General features: G+C 34.5%; 1 protein-coding gene across 3 annotated transcripts in view; it reads left to right on the forward strand.

Annotated features, from left to right (window-relative positions):
* The window catches only part of KIF20B (kinesin family member 20B), a 74,538-nt gene extending 55,467 nt beyond the window's left edge, over nucleotides 1–19,071 (forward strand). For all 3 annotated transcript variants that reach the window (XM_055334438.1, XM_055334440.1, XM_055334439.1), the window contains 8 exons: nucleotides 1,345–1,500; nucleotides 5,580–5,756; nucleotides 7,749–7,859; nucleotides 10,124–10,321; nucleotides 12,451–12,552; nucleotides 12,957–13,107; nucleotides 17,092–17,234; nucleotides 18,820–19,071. In XM_055334438.1, coding sequence (XP_055190413.1) covers nucleotides 1,345–1,500; nucleotides 5,580–5,756; nucleotides 7,749–7,859; nucleotides 10,124–10,321; nucleotides 12,451–12,552; nucleotides 12,957–13,107; nucleotides 17,092–17,234; nucleotides 18,820–18,897 — 1,116 coding nt within the window. In that variant the 3' untranslated portion in view covers nucleotides 18,898–19,071. The remainder of the gene's footprint in view (nucleotides 1–1,344; nucleotides 1,501–5,579; nucleotides 5,757–7,748; nucleotides 7,860–10,123; nucleotides 10,322–12,450; nucleotides 12,553–12,956; nucleotides 13,108–17,091; nucleotides 17,235–18,819) is intronic.
* The last annotated feature ends 933 nt before the right edge of the window (nucleotides 19,072–20,004 follow it).

Below are 20,004 nucleotides of genomic sequence, written 5' to 3' on the forward strand. Positions count from 1 at the left end.
TTATAATTAATTTAGATGTGGGTGAAATACGACCTGGGAAATGTTAACATTATAGGTATAATTTTTCAGCATACATTGAAATGACATGGGGTGGAAATTCCCAAGATACAAACCACCAGTAGTGCCAATGAAAATACAGGGCTTGGGTCTTCTCTTTTATATTCTATGTATTTATTTCATAAATCACTACTTCTTATGTGTTTATACCTATTTTTCTACTCCTTAAACTTCTTAGTCCTCAAATACTGCTGTGGAAAGAGGACAGTTAGGAAGATTATTTTGTATATAATCATTTTAATTTTCAGTTATGAAGTTGGAAAAGAATACATTTGTGTATCTGGACACTGGAATGTATTTGAAACTGTATTATATAAAGGATATTCTGTTTTGCATTTGTATTTTTTCCATGTTCAATTCTGAATACTATTATATAGAATGGAACATATGGAGGAAATATTTTTGTAATGGGGTTTACCAAATACCACTTAAAATTTTGTACATTTTATTAGAGGAAACAAGTTTTGAGATTAAAGAAAGAAAATAATGATTTTAAAAAGTTGGCTGCATCTAAGTTATTTTCTTAAATTCATGCTATATATAATCAGATACTGAACAAATAAAAAATAATTTCTTTTGTTAACTATTAATTTGTATTCTAGAATTTACCGTTTCTATTGGGAAAGTCCTAAAGCAGCTATAACAAAATAAATACTCCATTATTTATGAAAAAAAATAACTATATTGGGAATGTTCATGTTAAAGAATATTGGCTTATTTTATGTTCTTCTCAAATAATGTAATCACATAGATTATACACTTTGTAACTCTGGAGTGGAAATTACTGATTAGCTATATTCTCGGTCTAGCCATTGCCAATGTCCCTCAGATTCACGAATGTCTTGTTGCACAAGTTTGTTTTTATTTGGCATTCTGTACACCCAGAAATATTTTATTTTTGAAACCATACAGTTAGAAATGACTATCACACACCAAGTCCTTTTTTTTCCTGGCATTTAGAAGAACCTGAGTATCTGAAGCTCTTTCAGAAATAGAAATTGTTTATTTCTTCTTAAGGTCACAGATGAAGGAGAGTCCTTAAATGGACTTCATGGCAAAATAAGATTTATAAAGGGAAGTCCGTTTAGAAAAGGAAACCAGCAGTGTTCATTATATAATCTGAAATAAACTCTGATCTTAACCTTGTTTAAGGAAAAACATTTAATTTTCAAAAAAGGTAAAAAAGTCATGGGTTATATGAATATGCTATAAAAATAAATTTGTCAGCTATCGTTTAACTGTTACTGAAGCATGTGATAGTTATGAGTATTATTTTTATATACATAGGAATCTGAACATAAATATAAAGCTGAGAGAAAGAAATGGCTAGAAGAAAAAATGATGCTTATCATTCAAGCAAAAGAAGCTGAGAATCTCCGAAACAAAGAGATCAAAAAATATGCTGAAGACAGAGAGCGTTGTTTAAAACAACAAAATGAAGTGGTTGGTAACAATTATACTTTATCTTTAATGTATTTTACCACCTTCTTTGGTTTGTTAAGTTTGTCCCTGGGATTCTTACCAGTCTTTACATGGTTGCCTGATTTTCATGCTTTTTTTAAGAGGCAATCTGTTTGTCTATTTGTAAGATGACTTTTCTGTCCCAATTTTGAAGTTCACTTACGTTCTATTTTAACTTTCTTCAGTCCATTTAGCAAGCTGGGAGAATGCCTAATTACATCTCAGTATCTAGATAGAGAATTTAAACATCTCTTCCTTTTGATTGCTACAGGGTTATTCCTACTATGTTATAAAATTTTGCATTTTGAGCTATAGATTCTGCTAACATGGTGTATGTATTTTACCTCATAAACTGATTTTATCAGGACTTTTAAAAGTCACCTGGGGTGCCTGGGTGGCTCAGTTGAGCATCTCACTCTTGGTTTCAGCTTAGGTCATGATCCTTGAGGTTGTGAGATCATGCCCCACATTGGGCTCCACACTCAGCAACGAGTCTAGTTGAGATTCTCTCTCTCCCTCTCCCTCTGCCCCTCCCCCTGCCTGTGTTATCTCTCTCCCTTTCTAAAATAAATAAAATCTTAAAACAAAAAAAAAGTCAATTAAGTAGTTTCTAGAAGATGACAAGTAGAAATAACCTTCAGTTTCACATTCACTAGCTCTAGCTTTTTTTTTTTTTTTTTTTTTTAGCTGTAGCTTTTATAGCAATTCTATCTTAGCTTGTTTTTCCCCTCCTGTTTTAATTGATTGCTTAGTTTGACACCTCTTGTTGCCAACTTAGAAAAAAAGGAAGTTAAAAGGTATTGGTCTTTAAGTGAAAAACTGATTTTCTCTTTATAATAGTAGTAACTTGGCAGTATCATGTTGTCATTGCTGGTATTTTTTTTTTTTTTTGACAGAATTTTACAGATAATAGCTAAGCTTCCCTGAAAAACCAAGTTGTTAATTTTCAATAAGTTAAGGGTGATTTTCCCACTGATTTTTAAAAAGAATTTTACCTCTTTATTTTGAAATAATTTTATTTACCGAAAAGTTGCAAAACTAATACAGAGAGTTCCTGTATACTTAACACTAACTTCTGATGTTAGTGCCTTACATAACAATAGTACAAGGATCAAAACCAACAAATAAACATTATTGTATTTCTGTTAGCTAAATTCTAAAAAGGTTTAGACCTTATTTTGCATTTTGACCTTATTAGACCTTATTAGAATTTTATTAATTTTCCCAGTAATGTCTTTTTTTGGGTCCAGGGTCTCATCTAGAAAACTACATTACACTGGTTATCATTTCCTTAGAGTCTTGACTCTTTGTCATATGCTAATCATGTAAGATTAATAACTAGTCATTACTGCTCTGCAGTGGCAATATATTTCATGTGCCAACTCTATGTGTTCGAAGGTACCTTCAGAAAGTGGTGGGTTGAGTGGGATTCTGATGCTGCATTTGTCTTAACAGGAAAGATTGCTACTAGTTCTCTGCTCCTGTCCCACAGCCCATCCTAGGCAATAGTAAGAGGCAAGAAGTGGGATCAAAACTGTTGGCTTTCAGTTACTCTAGTTCTAAACCAGAAATAGAGCTATTTTTTTTCCCGGTGATCCCTCTGGTAGTAACGCTAGCAAGTAAACTTAATCTAATTGTTTTGTTTTTCTTTTAAAGGTACAGAGAGCATGTCAAGAGAGGCAGGGAGGGAGACAGGGACAAAGGGAGACAGAATCCTAAGCAGGCGCCACACCCAGTGAGGAGCCCCACGCCGGGCTCCATCTCATGACCTGAGCCAAAATCTAAAGTTGGAAGCTTAACTGACTGAGCCACTCACGTGTCTCTAAGCTTAAGTTTTTAATCCTAGTGAAAGCTAGCTTCCTTCTTTCTCTCCCATATATTTCTTTGCAGTCATACCTAGGATGTGTGCGTTTGCTATAATAAGCTATAAATTGTTAATTTTTAAAATTGCCACATGTAATACAGTAAATAAACAAAACAAACAATAAATTGTTCGATGAACTGTGGTAAAGTCAGTATCCAGTAAAGTATCACCCATTTCAAGAGATAGAACATTACCAGCCTCCCAGAGGGTTCCTCTTGTTTCTTTCCCAGTGGTAATAATTATTCTTTTAATGGTGTGCTTTAGTTTTAGCCAGTTTTGAATTTTAAGTAAATGAAATTGTAAAGGGTGCATTTGTTTGTACCTGGTTTCTTTCAGCATTATGTTAGAATTATTTATGTTACATGTAGCTGCAATTAGTCCATTTTCATTGCTGACTATTGCAGTGTATGAATATATTGTGGACTGTTCATTTTAATGCTGAAGATACGTGAATTATTTTGTTTTGAGCTATTATGAATAAATTCTCTTATAAACATTTTTACTCATTTCTCTTAGTCACATGTACATGCATTTCTGTTGTGTATTTGACCAGGAATAGAATGTGGGATGATAGGGTATTCGTGTGTGGAATTCTGATAGAATGTCACATTAGTTTTCAGAGTAGTTGTACCTATTTATACTATAGTATTGAAGTTGCTGTACATTCTCACAAACATAGGGTGTTGTCATTTTTTTATGGTTTCAGTGTGCTTGTCCCTGAGTACTAATGAGGTTGAAGATTATAGGGCCCCTTGCTTTTTTCCTGTTGGCCTGTACAAATGCATACTGTACAATTGCATTTTCTAGTTGATATGTAGGAGTTTCTTATACTTCTGGGGGAGGAGCCCTGTGTCATGTGTTTTAAGTACCTTTTTTCGGTCTCTAGTTTACTTTTTATTCTCTTAATGTCTTTTTATGAATTTAAGTTCTTAAATTTATCTTAGTTCATTTTTCTAAAAGTCTTTTTCTTTATTAAACCCCAAAGACATGAAGATTTTCTCTTACACTGTTTTCTGTTTAGGTTTTACCTTTCATATTTTGATTTTAGTATTGAGTTTTGTATTGGAGTGAATTAGGCATAGTCTTACTATTTTTATTAAAGTTATTATTTTATTAAAATAGTCTTACTATTTTTCTCTTAATGTGGAATACCAATTTTCCTGATAGTATTTGATGGGAAAAAAAAAAAACACCTTTCTTTCCCACTGTTCTACTACTTTTGTTCAAGGATTAATTTTTTTATGTGATATGAGATTAGGGTTGGAGTTCATTTTTTTTCTTTTTCCCATTTGGCTATTGTTCCAGAATCTTTTATTGAAAGACTGCCCTTTTCCCCCATTGAATTGCTTTGGTGTTACTGTAGAATGTCAGTTGATCACACACTTGTGGACACTTTTCTGATCTCTGTTCATACCAGTATCATACTGTCTTTATTATAGTAGGATTGACACAAGAGTGTGTTTGTTCCTACTTTGTTCTTTGTTTTCAAAATGATTTTGACTATCTAAATCATTTGCATTTTCTTCTTTTTTTTTCATTTGCATTTTCATGTAAGTTTTACAGTGAACCTTACCCATTTCCACACACACCCACACCCACACCCACTCTTGCCTGCCTGGATTTTGATTGAAATTGTTTTGACTCTATAGATCTATTTAGGGAAAACTGACACCGTAACAATACCGAGTCTTTTGATCATTGAGCACAAATTATTTTTCCATTTATTGAAGTATTTTTCTTTTCTTTTAGCAGTGTTTTGCTGCTTTGCGTGTTTAGATCTTAGCTCATATTTTCTTTAATTCACTACAATTTCATGGTTTTTGAACTTATTGAAAATGATATTTTAAATTTTTGTTATTACTCTATTTGTTGCTATTAGTTTTGTCACTTGGTTTACTGTAATTTTACCCTCTCATTTCCAAAATATTGGGAGGAATGCTAGTATTAGTTTATTTATTTATGCTAGTATTAAAAGCCATAATTATTTATGAAAGAAGTAACCAATAAGCTGATTTTTGGAATGAGGTGGGATAGGGTTAAATACATCATGTGGACATGACCTTTATAAGGACATAAACACATTTATTATGTGTTTTGATTTACAAGTAAATATTTTATCTAGCCTTAACTATGTAATTTGTTACATGCCTTATTCACCTTTATATACCTTATAACATTTTCTTTATTTTCTGGCTAGGAAATACTTACAGCACAACTGGCAGAGAAAGATGATAATCTTCAGAAGTGGCGAGAAGAACGGGATCAACTGGTCGCAGCTTTAGAAATACAGTTGAAGGAACTGATCTCCAGTAATAGACAGAAAGATAATGAAATTGAAGAATTAAAAAAGATCACATTGGAGCCTTCTGAAACCGTGAGTAGAATCTTGTTCTTTCAGTGCCTTTTTTTTAATTGAACATAGGAATTTAAAAAAATTATTTAATTGATGCACTCTAAGAGGATAAAAAAGTAAGTTTCAAAAGATCATAGAGGAATCAGAGTTTGAAAAATTATTTGGATAGTTATTGTGTATTTCAGGTTTTCACAGTTTATAATTATGTTCAATTTGCCAGTGACCAACTGAAAAGTAGTACTTTCTCAAATATTTTGGTCAGATCTTCTAGATAGAGTAATTGGAAAATAAACAATTTGTGATTTAGTTCCTTATCTACCTTTAAAATGTGTAAATGTGATTCAACCTGAACTCTTGGTAATATTTCAATACTTGGACCCACCCTAAGTTTAATACAAAAGTATAAATTGTTTTGAAAATAAACACCTGGTGAGACCCTCAGGAATTATTTTTGTAATGTTTCATTGGAGCTGGGAACTCTGCATAGAGAGGGGATTGCAGTTCACAGATAGCTACATCCTAGTGAAATTGGATCAGGGTACATTTGAGAGTGGTCTTTCTAGAATAAATGATCTATGCTTAAAAATCTACTGCCTCCAGACAATAGGAAAATAAATGTATGTGCTTGTCACAACAAATCTCTAAGAGGAAGATTGCCTTTTTTAAAAAAAAAGAAGTAGTAAGTAGCATGCAGTATAAATAGCACAGACTAGAAACCTAGGAAAAAAATGAGGTGTCTGTTGCTGTCATTGTGATTTTGAGATCTTTGGAAAATTACTTATTATATCTGAACTTCTCTAAAACAGAGAGATAGTATGTCTTCCTAATAGAGTTGTGAAAATAAACTGAGATCATTTGTAAAACAGCACAGTTTTTACCATAGTGGAAGTCAATATATGCTAGTTGCTTTCCATGATGGAATCAGTGGAACCTTTTGTATTTGGGTAGGTGACACGAGAAGTATATTTGACTTCTGCTTTTGATGGCAGTGATGAGAAGACTCATGGTGGAATTTATCGAGTTTAAAAATGTAATCTGATACTTCTTTATAGATCTCTTAAATAGGATATGGGAGTTGGCTCCTGGGTGGTTCATTTGGTTAAGCATCTGCCTTTGGCTCAGGTCATGCTCCAGGGTCCTGGGATCAAGCCCAACATCAGGCTTCCTGCTCAGCAGGGAGTCTGCTTCTCCCTCTCCCTCTGCCTGCCTCTCCTCCTGCTTGTGCTGTCTCTCTGCCAATAAATATAATTTTTTAAAAAAGGGAGGATATAGGAATAGAGCATACCCTATGACTGAGAAAAAGGGATGAGGTATGCAGTAAGAAACGGTTTAGTCATCAATATGGTCTTTTCTACTTTCATAGTTGCATTCTTAAAGACTGCTTTAATTTTTCAAAATGGTGTTATCAAAGCTGTTGTTGGGGTCCAACACTTCCAACTTAATACAGACCTTGGCCATCTCATTAACATCTCTAGGTTTGTTTCCTCATCTAGAAAGAAGGAATAATGATTCTTGCCAAATCTAGCTGGGAGAGTTGCAATGAAAGTAAAGTAAAATGAGAAAATATATATAAAACCTTGAAAATTGAAAATAACCTTTCAGATTTCTCTTTTGATCAGGCCTAGAGGCGGTAAGTTTCCCAGCCTTTCCTAAATTTCTAAGGATGAAGGAGAAGAGAAAGTGTTTCATTATTTTTATGATATAATCCACCCAAATCTTGAGTTTTTCTTTTTTTTTTTAAAGATTTTATTTATTTATTAATGAGAGACACAGAGAGAAAGAGAGAGCGGCAGAGACACAGGCAGAAGGAGAAGCAGAAGCAGGCTCCATGCAGGGAGCCCAACGTGGGACTCGATCCCAGGTCTCCAGGATCAGGCTCTGGGCTGAAGGCAGCGCTAAACCGCTGAGCCACCTGGGCTGCCCCAGGTCTTGAGTTTCTATTCTTTAGGTGAAGTGTTTTAATATATTTCTGGTAATAATGGCTTGTTGTTTTAATATTTTTTTTTTACTTAGGAAGAACAAAATGTGGATATCAAGCCTACACATATGAGTTCAGTGGATCCTGGCAGAGTTGCAACTGAACCTCAGCCAACAAACTTTGAAATTTCTAGGAATGAAGTAGAGGTGGGCTCAGTCTACTTTTTTACCCTCTTTACCAGTGACCATTAATTAATAAATAATACTTGAAAGTTTAATCAATTGTTACAAGTACCTTGCTGTGCAGTTAGCTATATGGGTTCTTGGCTGTGGGAAGGAAAATCTAAAGGCTTTTGAGAAGTGAAATTCTTTTAGAAGATTAGATTCCCAAATGATACTGATTTCTCAAAATGATACTTATTGCAAACAACAGATCTGTTAATATAAATAAACTTGGTGGTCAGAAATAGGAAATCCTACAAAAGATAAAACATGGATGATAAAAAATGGATCTTATGAGGTCCTTTTAGTAAGCATTCTATTCAGTGGTGGGTTATTTGTTTTTTTTTTTTTTAATTGTACCCATTTAATAACTTGAACACCAACTCTCAGTAACTCACAGTGAGTTTCCTTAATTTGCAGTGGGCATGGGCTTCTGTGAATCACTTTGGTTAATAGACATATTCTTAAGTTACATATGAAATAGATAAACATTCTATGGCACTTAATGTTTTGAAGACAAATTTTTTTGCATTTATTTTTTAAACACATTTATTGGGGAGCTTTCAGAGTTTGTTGGAAACCTTGCTAAATACTGGGAATACAACCATAAGACATGATTGCCATCCTTAAGGAGTAAAGAATCTAGTAAGACAGGTACTTGTTTCACTTTATCTTATGGGCTAAGAATCATGAAGAGAGTGCTAAGAAGGAACATTTCCTGTGGGAGGATATGATGAATTTTGCCTGAGTAGTTGTGGATGTGGATTAGAGAAGGTAACATCATACTGGGTCTTGAAGGTGAATAGAATTTTGCAAAGCTATGGTTGGAAAGAGAAGGGCATTTTATTTTATTTTATTATTTATTTATTTCTTCTTCTTCTTCTTTTTTTTTTTTTTTTTAAAGATTTTATTTATTTATCCATGAGAGACAGAGAGAGGCAGAAACACAGGCAGAGGGAGAAGCAGGCTCCGTGCGGGAAGCCTGATGTGGGACTTGATCCTGGGACTCCGGGATCATGTCCTGAGCCAAAGGCAGATTCTCAACCACTGAGCCACCCGGGTGTTCCAAGAAGGGCATTTTAATTTGGGGAAATAGCATGAGCCATTTCTTTTCCCTTGCCCTTTCTTTGATAGTTTTTGGTGGAATTTCAGATAATTAGCATTGACCTTAGAGACCGAGACAGATCATATAATTTGAAGAAAAGTTTGGAGTTGATTCATAAACAAGATTAATCTTGATTGCAAAGGCAGTTATATATGGAACATTTCTTTCTCTATAAATTTATATATGCTGGGCAGCCCTGGTGGCTCAGCGGTTTAGCACCGCCTTCAGCCCAGAGCCTGATCCTGGAGACCTGGGATGGAGTCCCATGTCAGGCTCCCTGCATGGAGCCTGCTTCTCCCTCTGCCGGTGTCTCTGTTTCTCTCTCTCTCTTTCTCTCATGAATAAATAAATAAAAATCTTAAAAAAAAATTTATATATGCTGTCCTAAAACCTCTTGATTCCAATTCTTATTAGGAATTCCAGCAGTTATTGTATATTATGCAGTTTTGGGGAATGGTTTTATTATCCTATTTTGTATATTTTTCTTGCCTTTGTGAAGTTGATATGCTCTATTGGGCTTAAAGTCTAAAATGATTCATCTGTGTAGCTGATAGTTGAATCTGAGAGCTCAGCTGGAGCTATATGTGGCCTTTCCCTATGGCCTGGGCTTCTCACAGCACAGTGGCTAGATTCTGAGATGAAGCATTTTGAAGGGGGAGTGTCCTGAAAGTAACGTTTTAAAGAGGACAGGGTGGAAGTTACAAGGCTTCTTAAAATGAAGCCTCACAATCATGTTATTTCCACTATGTCCTGTTGGCCATGGAAGTCGTTAAGGATAGCCCAGATTCAAGGAAGGGGAATGAGACTCCATTAAAAATCCTAGACTCTTTCCTAGGAGATTTCTGATTTAATAGGTTTGTGGTAGGGCCCAAGAATCTTTAAACAAATTGTCTGAATTCTTATGATCATACAAGTTTGGGAAATACTAATCTCTGTTTCCTTGGATTTTAACATACCATGTATAAATTGGAGAGGGTAGATGGTAACTCCATCTCTCTGTCCTTGCTGTGGTAAATTTGACCCAGCACATTTTTAATCTTCTTTCGTTCATTATCTCTGATAGGTGATTACAAGAGTTAATTCTTTGTGATCATGAATTCATATTCTGCAAATGAGATTTTTTTTCTTTTTAATTCTGTTATAGGATGGCTCTGTAGTCCTGGACTCTTGTGAAGTGTCAACAGAAAATAATCAAACTACTCGATTTCCAAAACCTGAGTTAGAGATTCAATTTACACCTTTACAGCCAAACAAAATGGCAGTGAAACACCCTGGTTGCACCTTACCTGTGACAGTTAAGATTTCCAAGGCCCGGAAGAGGAAGAGTAATGAAATGGAGGGGGTAAGCACTTAACTAATTAATGAATTTAACAAGCAAACCTTAAGCTCAGTTATTATATACAGTTAAATTTTTATACTGCCCTTCTCTTCATAAGCACTGCCTTTGGAGACCAAAATCATAACTTGTGACATATTTTGTGTTCCTTATGAATATTATTGTAGTCTAATAGTCCTCAAACAAAAAGCTTATGGTTATTAAAATACATGGCTTGTCCCTTTCTTTCATTGAAGCTGCAATAGATCAAGTGATGGTGGATTTCACTGGAGAGCTATTTGAATATACCAGCCCTGTTCAAACTTAGTGACTTTCCCTCCAGTGGAAGAGAAAAGGGTTGACAAAGAAATTAGAGAAACCGAATGTCTAACTTGCTTGAGTATAGACTTTGTTATTTTACTAAAATCTTAGGTCTCTAAGGTCATAGTAGGGTTTATAAGAGAGACTTTATCAGCTGGTATATTAAAATTTGGGCCTCTATCTAGTGGTAGGATAAAAGCTCTTTACTACTTCCTACTGTAGTTCTCTGATTATAGGATTACCAGACCTTCTGCTATATCCTAGCCAAGTATGTTTGGCTGGGCACATAAACTTTCTCTTCCTTAGTTTTCTCCTTTTGGAAATAAAAGATTAGCGATAATATGTTTAAAATGCTTATTAGCTTTTGTTCCACATGTGGTGGATACATAGTAAATAGTAATATTTATTTTAAAAATGTAACTTGTTTCAAATTTAAAACTATAAACTCTCTAGCACAATAACTTTTTCTTCAACATTTTTTTTTTTAAAATCTCTTTAAAGAGTAGTATATTTTCAAGCTGGTGGAAGAGTAGAAATACTCCTGAGGCTCTCTGTCAGGTAATAAATTTGCTGAATGAATATTATTTAGCATCTTCCCCGCTACCTAGAATACCTTTAGTGATTGTTTTGTAGAGCCTTAGTTAAATTTTATTCAATATTTATTTAATTTATATTTAATAAATTTTAGATAACATTGAAATAGTAGGTATTTTAAATTTCATTATGATCTATGTTGAGTTTTCCTTGATTCATTTGTTCGAGGGAAAAGGAAAAATTGGTTGTGTACTCAGAGGGTTAAAACAATTATTTTTTTCATTTTACTGTTGTTATATACTCCCCATATGTTTTTCCAGAATAGATACACAGATTGGTATAGGTAAATCATGCAGGAACTTAAGGTTTTTTTCTGATTTAGCTCTTTACTGCTCTTATAAATGGGGTGTTGTAAGGTCCTCACGAAAACCATTTATGTAGTGCTATATATTCTAATCCAGTGAAGACTCTAGAGAACTCTATCTTGCACACCTCACGTATGATGGAGTTACTATTCTTCATTTGTTTTCCATTGATTACCATCTGTCTTTCCCCTTTCAGGAAGTCTGCTGCTTATTACCCTTATGACTTCTACTTTGTAACTTGAATTCCAAGGTTCAGTCATGATCTTTTCTTTGCTTCTCTTCTTGCCTTTTTTTTTTCCCCCTTTTATGCTTATAATCTTTGGTACAACTAGGATTTGTACGAGTTTGATTCAGCTAGAATACTACAGGAGACTTTGTCCTAAGAGAGGTTATGTGGGAGAAAGAAAAGTAGTGTCATGCCTAGTTAGGGAAGATAGATTATATTTCTTGGTATTAGCATTTTGCCTGTGGTTATACTGAAGATTTTTACTTGTTCTTATTCTGTTTTGTTTTTGATGCTGCCAGATTTCAGAGTTCTTAAATATAAATACTCTGCATGATTTGGGAATAGGGAAAGTGTAGGTATATTGCTATATTTTAGAAACGGAGTTCAAATAAAAGATGTTATCCCTTCTACAATATTTTATTTAGCTTATGTAATTTCATCATTTATGATGTATGTGAAAAATTCCTACCTTCAGTCATGTTGCAATATATGTGTGTATTAAATCCTCATCCTGGCCTCTACCACTGGTTTGCCAGTAAATACCATCCCCCCAGCAATGACAACACAAAATATCTTCAGACATTGTCAGTGTCTTCTGGGGAGACACTTAACTCACCCTTGGTTAAGAACCATCATCTTTTTTTTTTTTTGAGCCTAGAGAAGAAAATATTGTCAAGAAATTAACCAGTGCTGAAATGCATTAATTTTAGGACTTGGTGAAATGTGAAAATAAGAAGAATGCTACACCCAGATCTAACCTGAAGTCTCCTGATTCTGAGCATAGAAATTCTTCTATCAAAAAGGAAAAAAAGGTTTGTCTTTTAATGTGTTCAGAATCGACCATTTTCTTAACTTGCATTTATAAAGTAGAATATAAAAATAAAGGTGTTAAAGTTGATCATTAATTACTCAGAAATCCAGTTTTGTCCAGTTATATAACTCATTTATCTTCCATTTCTTATTCATCTAATTAGGCTTAGAATATAACCTTTAGCATTTGGCCAGCAGCAGGCCCTTTGATACTTGAGTCAGCACTCTGCCTGTCACACCCATTTTGCCATTCTTTGGTTCATTCATCCACTCTTCATATACTTCATCTTAAGTTCCCTGCCTGCAAATGTGATCTGTGTCTTGCCTCTTTAATTCAGCTGTAGTTATAGCTATTTCTTTCTAACATTTCTGATCAACAGCAGCAAAAAATGTTTATTTTTTTTAGGTTTCCACACGTCCATCATCTAAGAAAACATACTCTTTACGGAGTCAGGCATCCACAGTTAGTACAAACATGGCCACTAAGAAAAAAGAAGGAACGCTACAGAAATTTGGAGACTTCTTACAACATTCTCCAACACTTCTTCAGTCCAAAGGTTTGCAGAAAACTGAATGACCTTTTATGTTAAATATAGGTTGTTTTCTAATATCTGATTAGTGTGTAAGCTCAACAACAGTGATTACCATAGTTTGAGTAGACATTGTCCTCTATTGAGTACTGTGGGAAGATGTATGAGAGGATGACATGCTTTGATGTTTTCTGGAGTGGAGGAGGGAGAACAATATGTTGGTACAGTTGACCTTTGAACAACACAGGTTTTCACTGCACAGGTCCACTTATATGTGGATGTTTTTTGTTTTGGCTTTGTTTTGTTTTCTTTCTAAAGCTGGGGGCAGAGGGAGAGGGAGAGAGAGAATCCTAAGCAGGCTCCATGTCCAGTGCAGAGCCCGACGGGGGAGCTCAGTCTCACAACTGTGAGATCATGACCTGAGCCAAAATCAAGATTCAAACCACCTAACTGACTGAGCTATCCAGGCACCCCGTGGATATTTTTTGATAAGTATATTATTGTAAATGTACTTTTTCTTGCTTATGATTTTCTTCATAACATTTTGTTTTCTCTAGTTTATTGTTAGAATATAATATATAATACAACCAAATGTGTGTTAATCAGTAAGAGTTCTGATCAACAGTAGGCTATTAGTAGTCAAGTTTTTGGAGAGTCAAAAGTTGTACTTGGATTTTTGACATTATGGGAGGTCAGCATCCCAAAGCTCTGTGTTGTTCAAGGGTCAGCTTAATTCATCCAGAGCAGCCTGCTTAATGTAGTTACAGGGATCCAAGCAAAGTGCTATGGTAGTATTGGAGGGAAGAGAGTTATTTTGATTCAGAGGCTAAGAGAAAATTTGATAATTTTTGAATAGATGGGATTAACTCTTGGGTATTGAAATGCTGGCAGGATTACACCCTCTAGAGGTAATCACTGTATTATGGTGTACATTCTTATAGTATTTTATTTCTGTGCATTGACAAACATTATCCATTCATATATGTCAAAGATATATATTCTATAAATATTTATTGAGTTTAATTGCTTAATGCTTTTTTCTTTATAACATTAGCCATGTTAATTATGTATAAATGTATATACACATACTAAGATATATACTTTTTCTGTACACATTTACATAAACACAGATGATCCTCCTCCTGATAAATTGTCAGGTCAGTAATAGCTTAACACCAGTGGCCTTAATGTCTCAGTGATATTTTTTCATTGTTCCCCTACACCTATAGAAACACCTAATATTTTATCCATTAGTGCTAAGACCACATGACCACTGAAAATTCACCTTCTGAAAATCCTGGTTGCAAAGATACGTCATCATCAAAAAGAATGTAATGTGTTATCACTTAAAATTATGAACTCTACCTATTGTGTGTCATTGTTTTCTTTGTAGATTTTTTTTAATTTTTTTTATTTTTTATTTTTTTATTTATGATAGTCGCACAGAGAGAGAGAGAGAGAGAGAGAGAGAGAGAGGCAGAGACACAGGCAGAGGGAGAAGCAGGCTCCATGCACCGGGAGCCTGACGTGGGATTCGATCCCGGGTCTCCAGGACCGCGCCCTGGGCCAAAGGCAGGCGCTAAACCGCTGCGCCACCCAGGGATCCTTCATTGTTTTCTTTGAAAAAATATTTCAAGGTGCTCCTGTGAGTTGGCTGTAGTATGTCTTAGTGCACAGCTTGGGAACTTTGGATTTAATCACACCACATTTAAAAAAAAAATATGTACATTTTTAAAAGTTATGATTAATTTAAGCAGAGAAGACATCTGGAGGGACAAACAGTGAACTGTTAAATGTCTAAATGTGGAGAGACAGGAGTTATTATTTTAGATTCTTACGTATTTTATTTAAATTATATTGATGAACATTTACATAGCAAAAGAAAATTGGTTTTCAAGGAAAGGGAAGTACCCATATGGTAATTAACTCCCGTGCTTGGTTGACTCAGCTCTTTAACAGTTTCCCTACCTGTACACCTGGGGTGTGTGTGTGTGTGTGTGTGTGTGTGTGTGTTTTAAGTTTATTTATTTAATTTCTATACTCAACATGGGCCTCGAGATCAAGAGTCACATGCTATTATGATGGGGCTAGCCAGGTGCCCTTAAGTGTGGATTTTTAAAAATTTATTTCTAGGAGTAGAAGATACCCTTACTTTGGATTATAACTATACTGTATCTATTGTTGATCACTTGGAAATGTAAGGAAAAAATAGAAATTAATTTTTAAAATTCTGTACTTGATAACTATTATTCCTTTGTTCACTGGCTTCCCACCTTTTCCCACTTGTCTGTCTCCTGTCCATCCAGTTAATGGACGCCAGAGTGATCTTTTCAAAGTACAAATTGAATTATTTAAACTATAATTTTTGTTTTCTTTCCTTTTCCACTACAGTATGAGCCTCACAAGTGCAACATGTCTGTGTAGTTCACATCCTCAGCTCTTGGTATAGTGGCTGACACATTGTAGTAAAGAGTTTGGTAGCAACAGGCCAAAATCCTATGTGTGATTGCTTTTTTTTTCTTTTTAGCCTGACCATAGACAGTTACAAAGACTTTACCTGTTAGGCCTCATGGTGAAAGCTGCCCTCCCCACATCCGAGTGTAGCCTCTGAAGGGAGTTACAGTTGAGGACTCAGGACCTTGGCCGGCAATGCCCTTATACATATCTGCAGTCCTAGCCAAGGTCCCGTCATTCAGAGCCTCTTTACTGGGGGCCTTCAGCAGAGAAATTCCTCAGGCACTGCTGCCTAGGACCTTCCTATGACAGGCAAGGGGAGGAAACCTTGACTTTCTCTACTCTGACTTGACTTTTACACGCTTAGCTCTTCGTTCTGGCCTCCAGCCTCGAGGCCCATTAAACTGCAAGTGCAAGAGCTTTTTGTATAGTACTGCCTTGGCAGTGAGGTGATCCTCCTTTTCTGTGCTGATCTTCCTGACCTAGACCACACCTGGGGAAAGATGGGAAGTGGGGTTGACACATTCTCAGGTTGTGCCTCTTGCTTATTCTATTGCAGTAAGTGGTTAAAAGCTTAAGTGTTACTTTTATTTTGGCTTATTGACTTAACTGGCTACTCTGACATCTGGCAGCCCAACTTAATCTTGGATAAGTAGATTTTCAATTTAGCATATTTCCTTCAATTTTGTTTCTGTTTTAAAAAATATATATAGTTGATTTTATATGTGTAAGGATTTTCTACCCAGGAGGTTTTCCAGATGGAAATATGTTTTCTATTAAAAAATCAGGATGTACCTATTGAAGGACAACTGTACAAAAAGTAAGAATTTAAAATTTTTATTCCACTTCCCAGAAGCAATCCACTATTAACAATTTGATTTACTGTGTGTGGGGGGTCGTTAATGATAAGCAAAGGGCTTGCAAACTACTTTCACTTAATATTGCCTGCAGATATCTTGGCATAAGAGTACTGCTGCGTGGTCCAGTAAATACATATTATCCTGCTTTTTTGCATAACAGCATAAGCCTCTTCAAGTCATTAAATACCCCTGAATTTTATTGGTCTATAATTTATTTTTATTTTTTTTTTTAATTTTTTTTTGAATTTTTATTTATTTATGATAGTCACACAGAGAGAGAAAGAGAGAGGCAGAGACATAGGCAGAGGGAGAAGCAGGCTCCATGCACTGGGAGCCCGACGTGAAATTCGATCCCGGGTCTCCAGGATCGCGCCCTGGGCCAAAGGCAGGCGCTAAACCGCTGCGCCACCCAGGGATCCCTGGTCTATAATTTACTAAACTTTCACCATGTTGTACATTAGTCAAATGATATTTTATTTATTCGCCTTTTCGTTTTTGCTGTTTATTATTTCATGCATGTATGAGAGATTTAATTTTTTTCTTTGTGAATTGACTAGTCATGTTCTTTCACCATTTATAAGTTGCAGTACTTTTTCTCGTTAATATGGTATGTTTTCTCTTTATTAAGGATTTCAAACCTTTCCAGTTAGAAAGTTATTTTTTTCAAGATTTAAATGATATATATATTTTTTCACAGCAAAGAAGATAATTGAAACAATGAGCTCCTCAAAGCTCTCAAATGTAGAAGTGAGTAAAGAAAATCTGTCTCGACCAAAACAGGCCAAACGGAAATTATACACAAATGAGATTTCATCTCCTATTGATATATCTGGCCAAGTGGTAAGCTCCTCTTTTTGGTTTTCTTAAAAGCAAAACTGTTCCTGTTCTTTTTAATTCTGAAGTATTCATAACAATCTGAATTTTATAATAGTTTGAATTTTTATTTTTTTAAGTCACACCTCTTAAAATGTGCTTCAGTGTTACACTTTTGCTATTTGATGTTAAATATTAAATTTATAATAATTAAATATAAGTGCTGCATAAATGTATACAAGTGTCACACATTCACATTTGGACATTTTAATTCCTTCAATAGAATTATCACTGTTTAGTAATTTATTTGTTTCTAATACCAATTTTTTTTTGTTAACTTTATCACAAGAGTTGTACAAATCTGGCCTAAGTGGGCCTGGTAAAAATACAGAATTGACATTCAGTCATTTCCTCCCACCGCTAAGCCTTCCAGGTTTTTTTAAGAAAAGACTGTAGTTTGTCATCCTGACTCAATGACTCATTCTCTTCACTCAGAACAGTCTGTGCTGTTACAGGGAAACTTCTAATTTTCCATCATGCTTGCATTTGCCTAGTGGATGAAAGGGATGGTAGAAAAGTAATTTAAGGAGAAGCCTTCAACAGGAAGTGGCTCAGAGAAATCAGGAGAGAGACCTTCTGCAACAGTTTCTAACATATAAAAAGCACTGGAAGGCAGGTGAAGAATTAGGGTCAATTAGGCCAAGCCCTTGACTGGAGATACTATTCTCTTGATTACTTTTCACCATCACCATTCTCTTATTAGTACACAGTTTCTTCCCTTGGCTGAACTTCTTTCTTTTCTTAGTTGCAGTATAATGCTCTTTCTACTTTTCTAAGTTATATACGGTAGTCCCTTCTTTTCCTTGGTTTCACTTTCCATGGTTTCAATGTCCCATGATCACTGGTCTAGAAGCAGATGATCCTTCTCCTGATAAATTGTCAGAAGGTCAGTAATAGCTTAATACCATGTCACAGTGCCTGTGTCATTCACCTCACTTCATCTCATCACATAGGCATTTTATCATTTCTCATCATCACAAAAAGAAGGGAGAGTTCAGTACAATATGATATTTAGAAGAGACACACATTCACATAACTTAATACAATGTATTATAATTGTTTTATTAATTGTGATTTTTGATAGTGTAATAATGTGCCTAACTCATAAATTATACTATATCATAGGTATGTATAGGAAAAACAGTATACATAGGGTTTGGTACTATCCTTGGTTTCAGGCATCCACTGGGGGGTGTTAGAACATAGGCTCCACAGATAAGGGGGGATTCTTGTTGCTATGAAAGGTCATTTCTTAAAAATTCTTTGAGGCACTTGCCTCCAAATATTTCAGTGATTACTTCAAGCTACCTATGTCCTGAATTCAACATAGAGTGTAGATTATTTTAATATTATGTCAGGTAGTGTTGAAAGAATCTTTATAAAATCTATTACTTTGGACAGTGCTTTTTAATAGAAGATAAGTATATCTGCAGTCTAAAAGGACAAAAAATATTACTGTGTAGCTATTATTCCAATTATTAAGCACATGAGTAGATACTACTAAATTATAAATAAGCTTTTATTTATAAAACACTGAAATTGTTCATTTCAGATTTTGATGGACCATAAAGTAAAGGAGAGTGATCATCAGATTCTCAAACGACGACTTCGAACGAAAACAGCTAAATAAATCACTGATTGAGAATGTTTTAATATAAGTTTTATGTTCATAATCATTGTAACTTGCATCCTGAATTTTCAAAGATAATTGTATATATTATGATGCATTAAATCCTATGTATACATCACTATTTTATAAACAGTGTAATTTTAATTCAATAAAGACAATAAGTCAACAGCATAATTTGCTTTTCTAAGACTTCTATAATAGCTTTTCTCTTTTTTAAAATTTGAGTATAGTTGACGACAGTATTAAATTAGCTTCAGGTACAACTTAGTGATTTGACAGGTTTATACATTATGCTCTATAATGGTTTTTCAATCTGTATTCATTTTCCTTTTATTCTAGGCATAGGATCGATGAGGATCTTAGGAAAGATACTGTTATTTTTGTTTTTTGTTTTTACACATATCATAAGGTCACAGATTTGGTTTACTTATATTTAACAGTGTCTTATGAATTGTTTTTACTTCATTTGTTAGGAAATACATGTAAAATAGGATTTTACATGACTGTTTGGATTATAACTAAGCCCAGGAGTGTGTATAGGTCTCCTAGTTGCCAGAATTTATATGCACATAATTTAGAAAAGATCTCAAGTCTTTAATTAGAAAGTCTTTTTTTTTTTTTTTTTGTTAGTGATCAAATAGAGTTGGTGTTCCTATTCTTTTGGAACAGAAGATCAGAAACAGAAAGAAAGGAAGCATCTAGAGGTTGAAAAGTACAGATAGCTAGAAAAGGTATAATTTTGGACCTGGGAGGGGCCTTAGGAATGCCTTTTCGTAATTTTATAGATAAGAAAACAGACCCATAAAATTTACTTTTCTCAAGATCATAGAGCTAGTAACATACAGTATATTGAGGTTTTTAAAAAAACACCAATAGGAGTCCAAAAACAGAGCAGAGGCCTCAAGAATTGTTGCCAACTGGGGCTTTTAAATCTAAGAGCATAAATTTATATATGTAAAACCTTAAAGATTTCATTGGATTGTATCATTGTTTAGTTTATTATAATGACCTTGAGTCAGGGAAGAAAGTTCTCTTCAGTGTCTTGCTTAAGAGACACCATGTTTAGGAAAATTTCCATTAAAATAGCTCATTAAAACTTTTCAAGTA

The sequence above is a fragment of the Nyctereutes procyonoides genome, unplaced genomic scaffold, assembly GCF_905146905.1.
Source record: "Nyctereutes procyonoides isolate TBG_1078 unplaced genomic scaffold, NYPRO_anot_genome, whole genome shotgun sequence".
In the NCBI taxonomy this organism is placed as follows: Eukaryota; Metazoa; Chordata; class Mammalia; order Carnivora; family Canidae; genus Nyctereutes; species Nyctereutes procyonoides.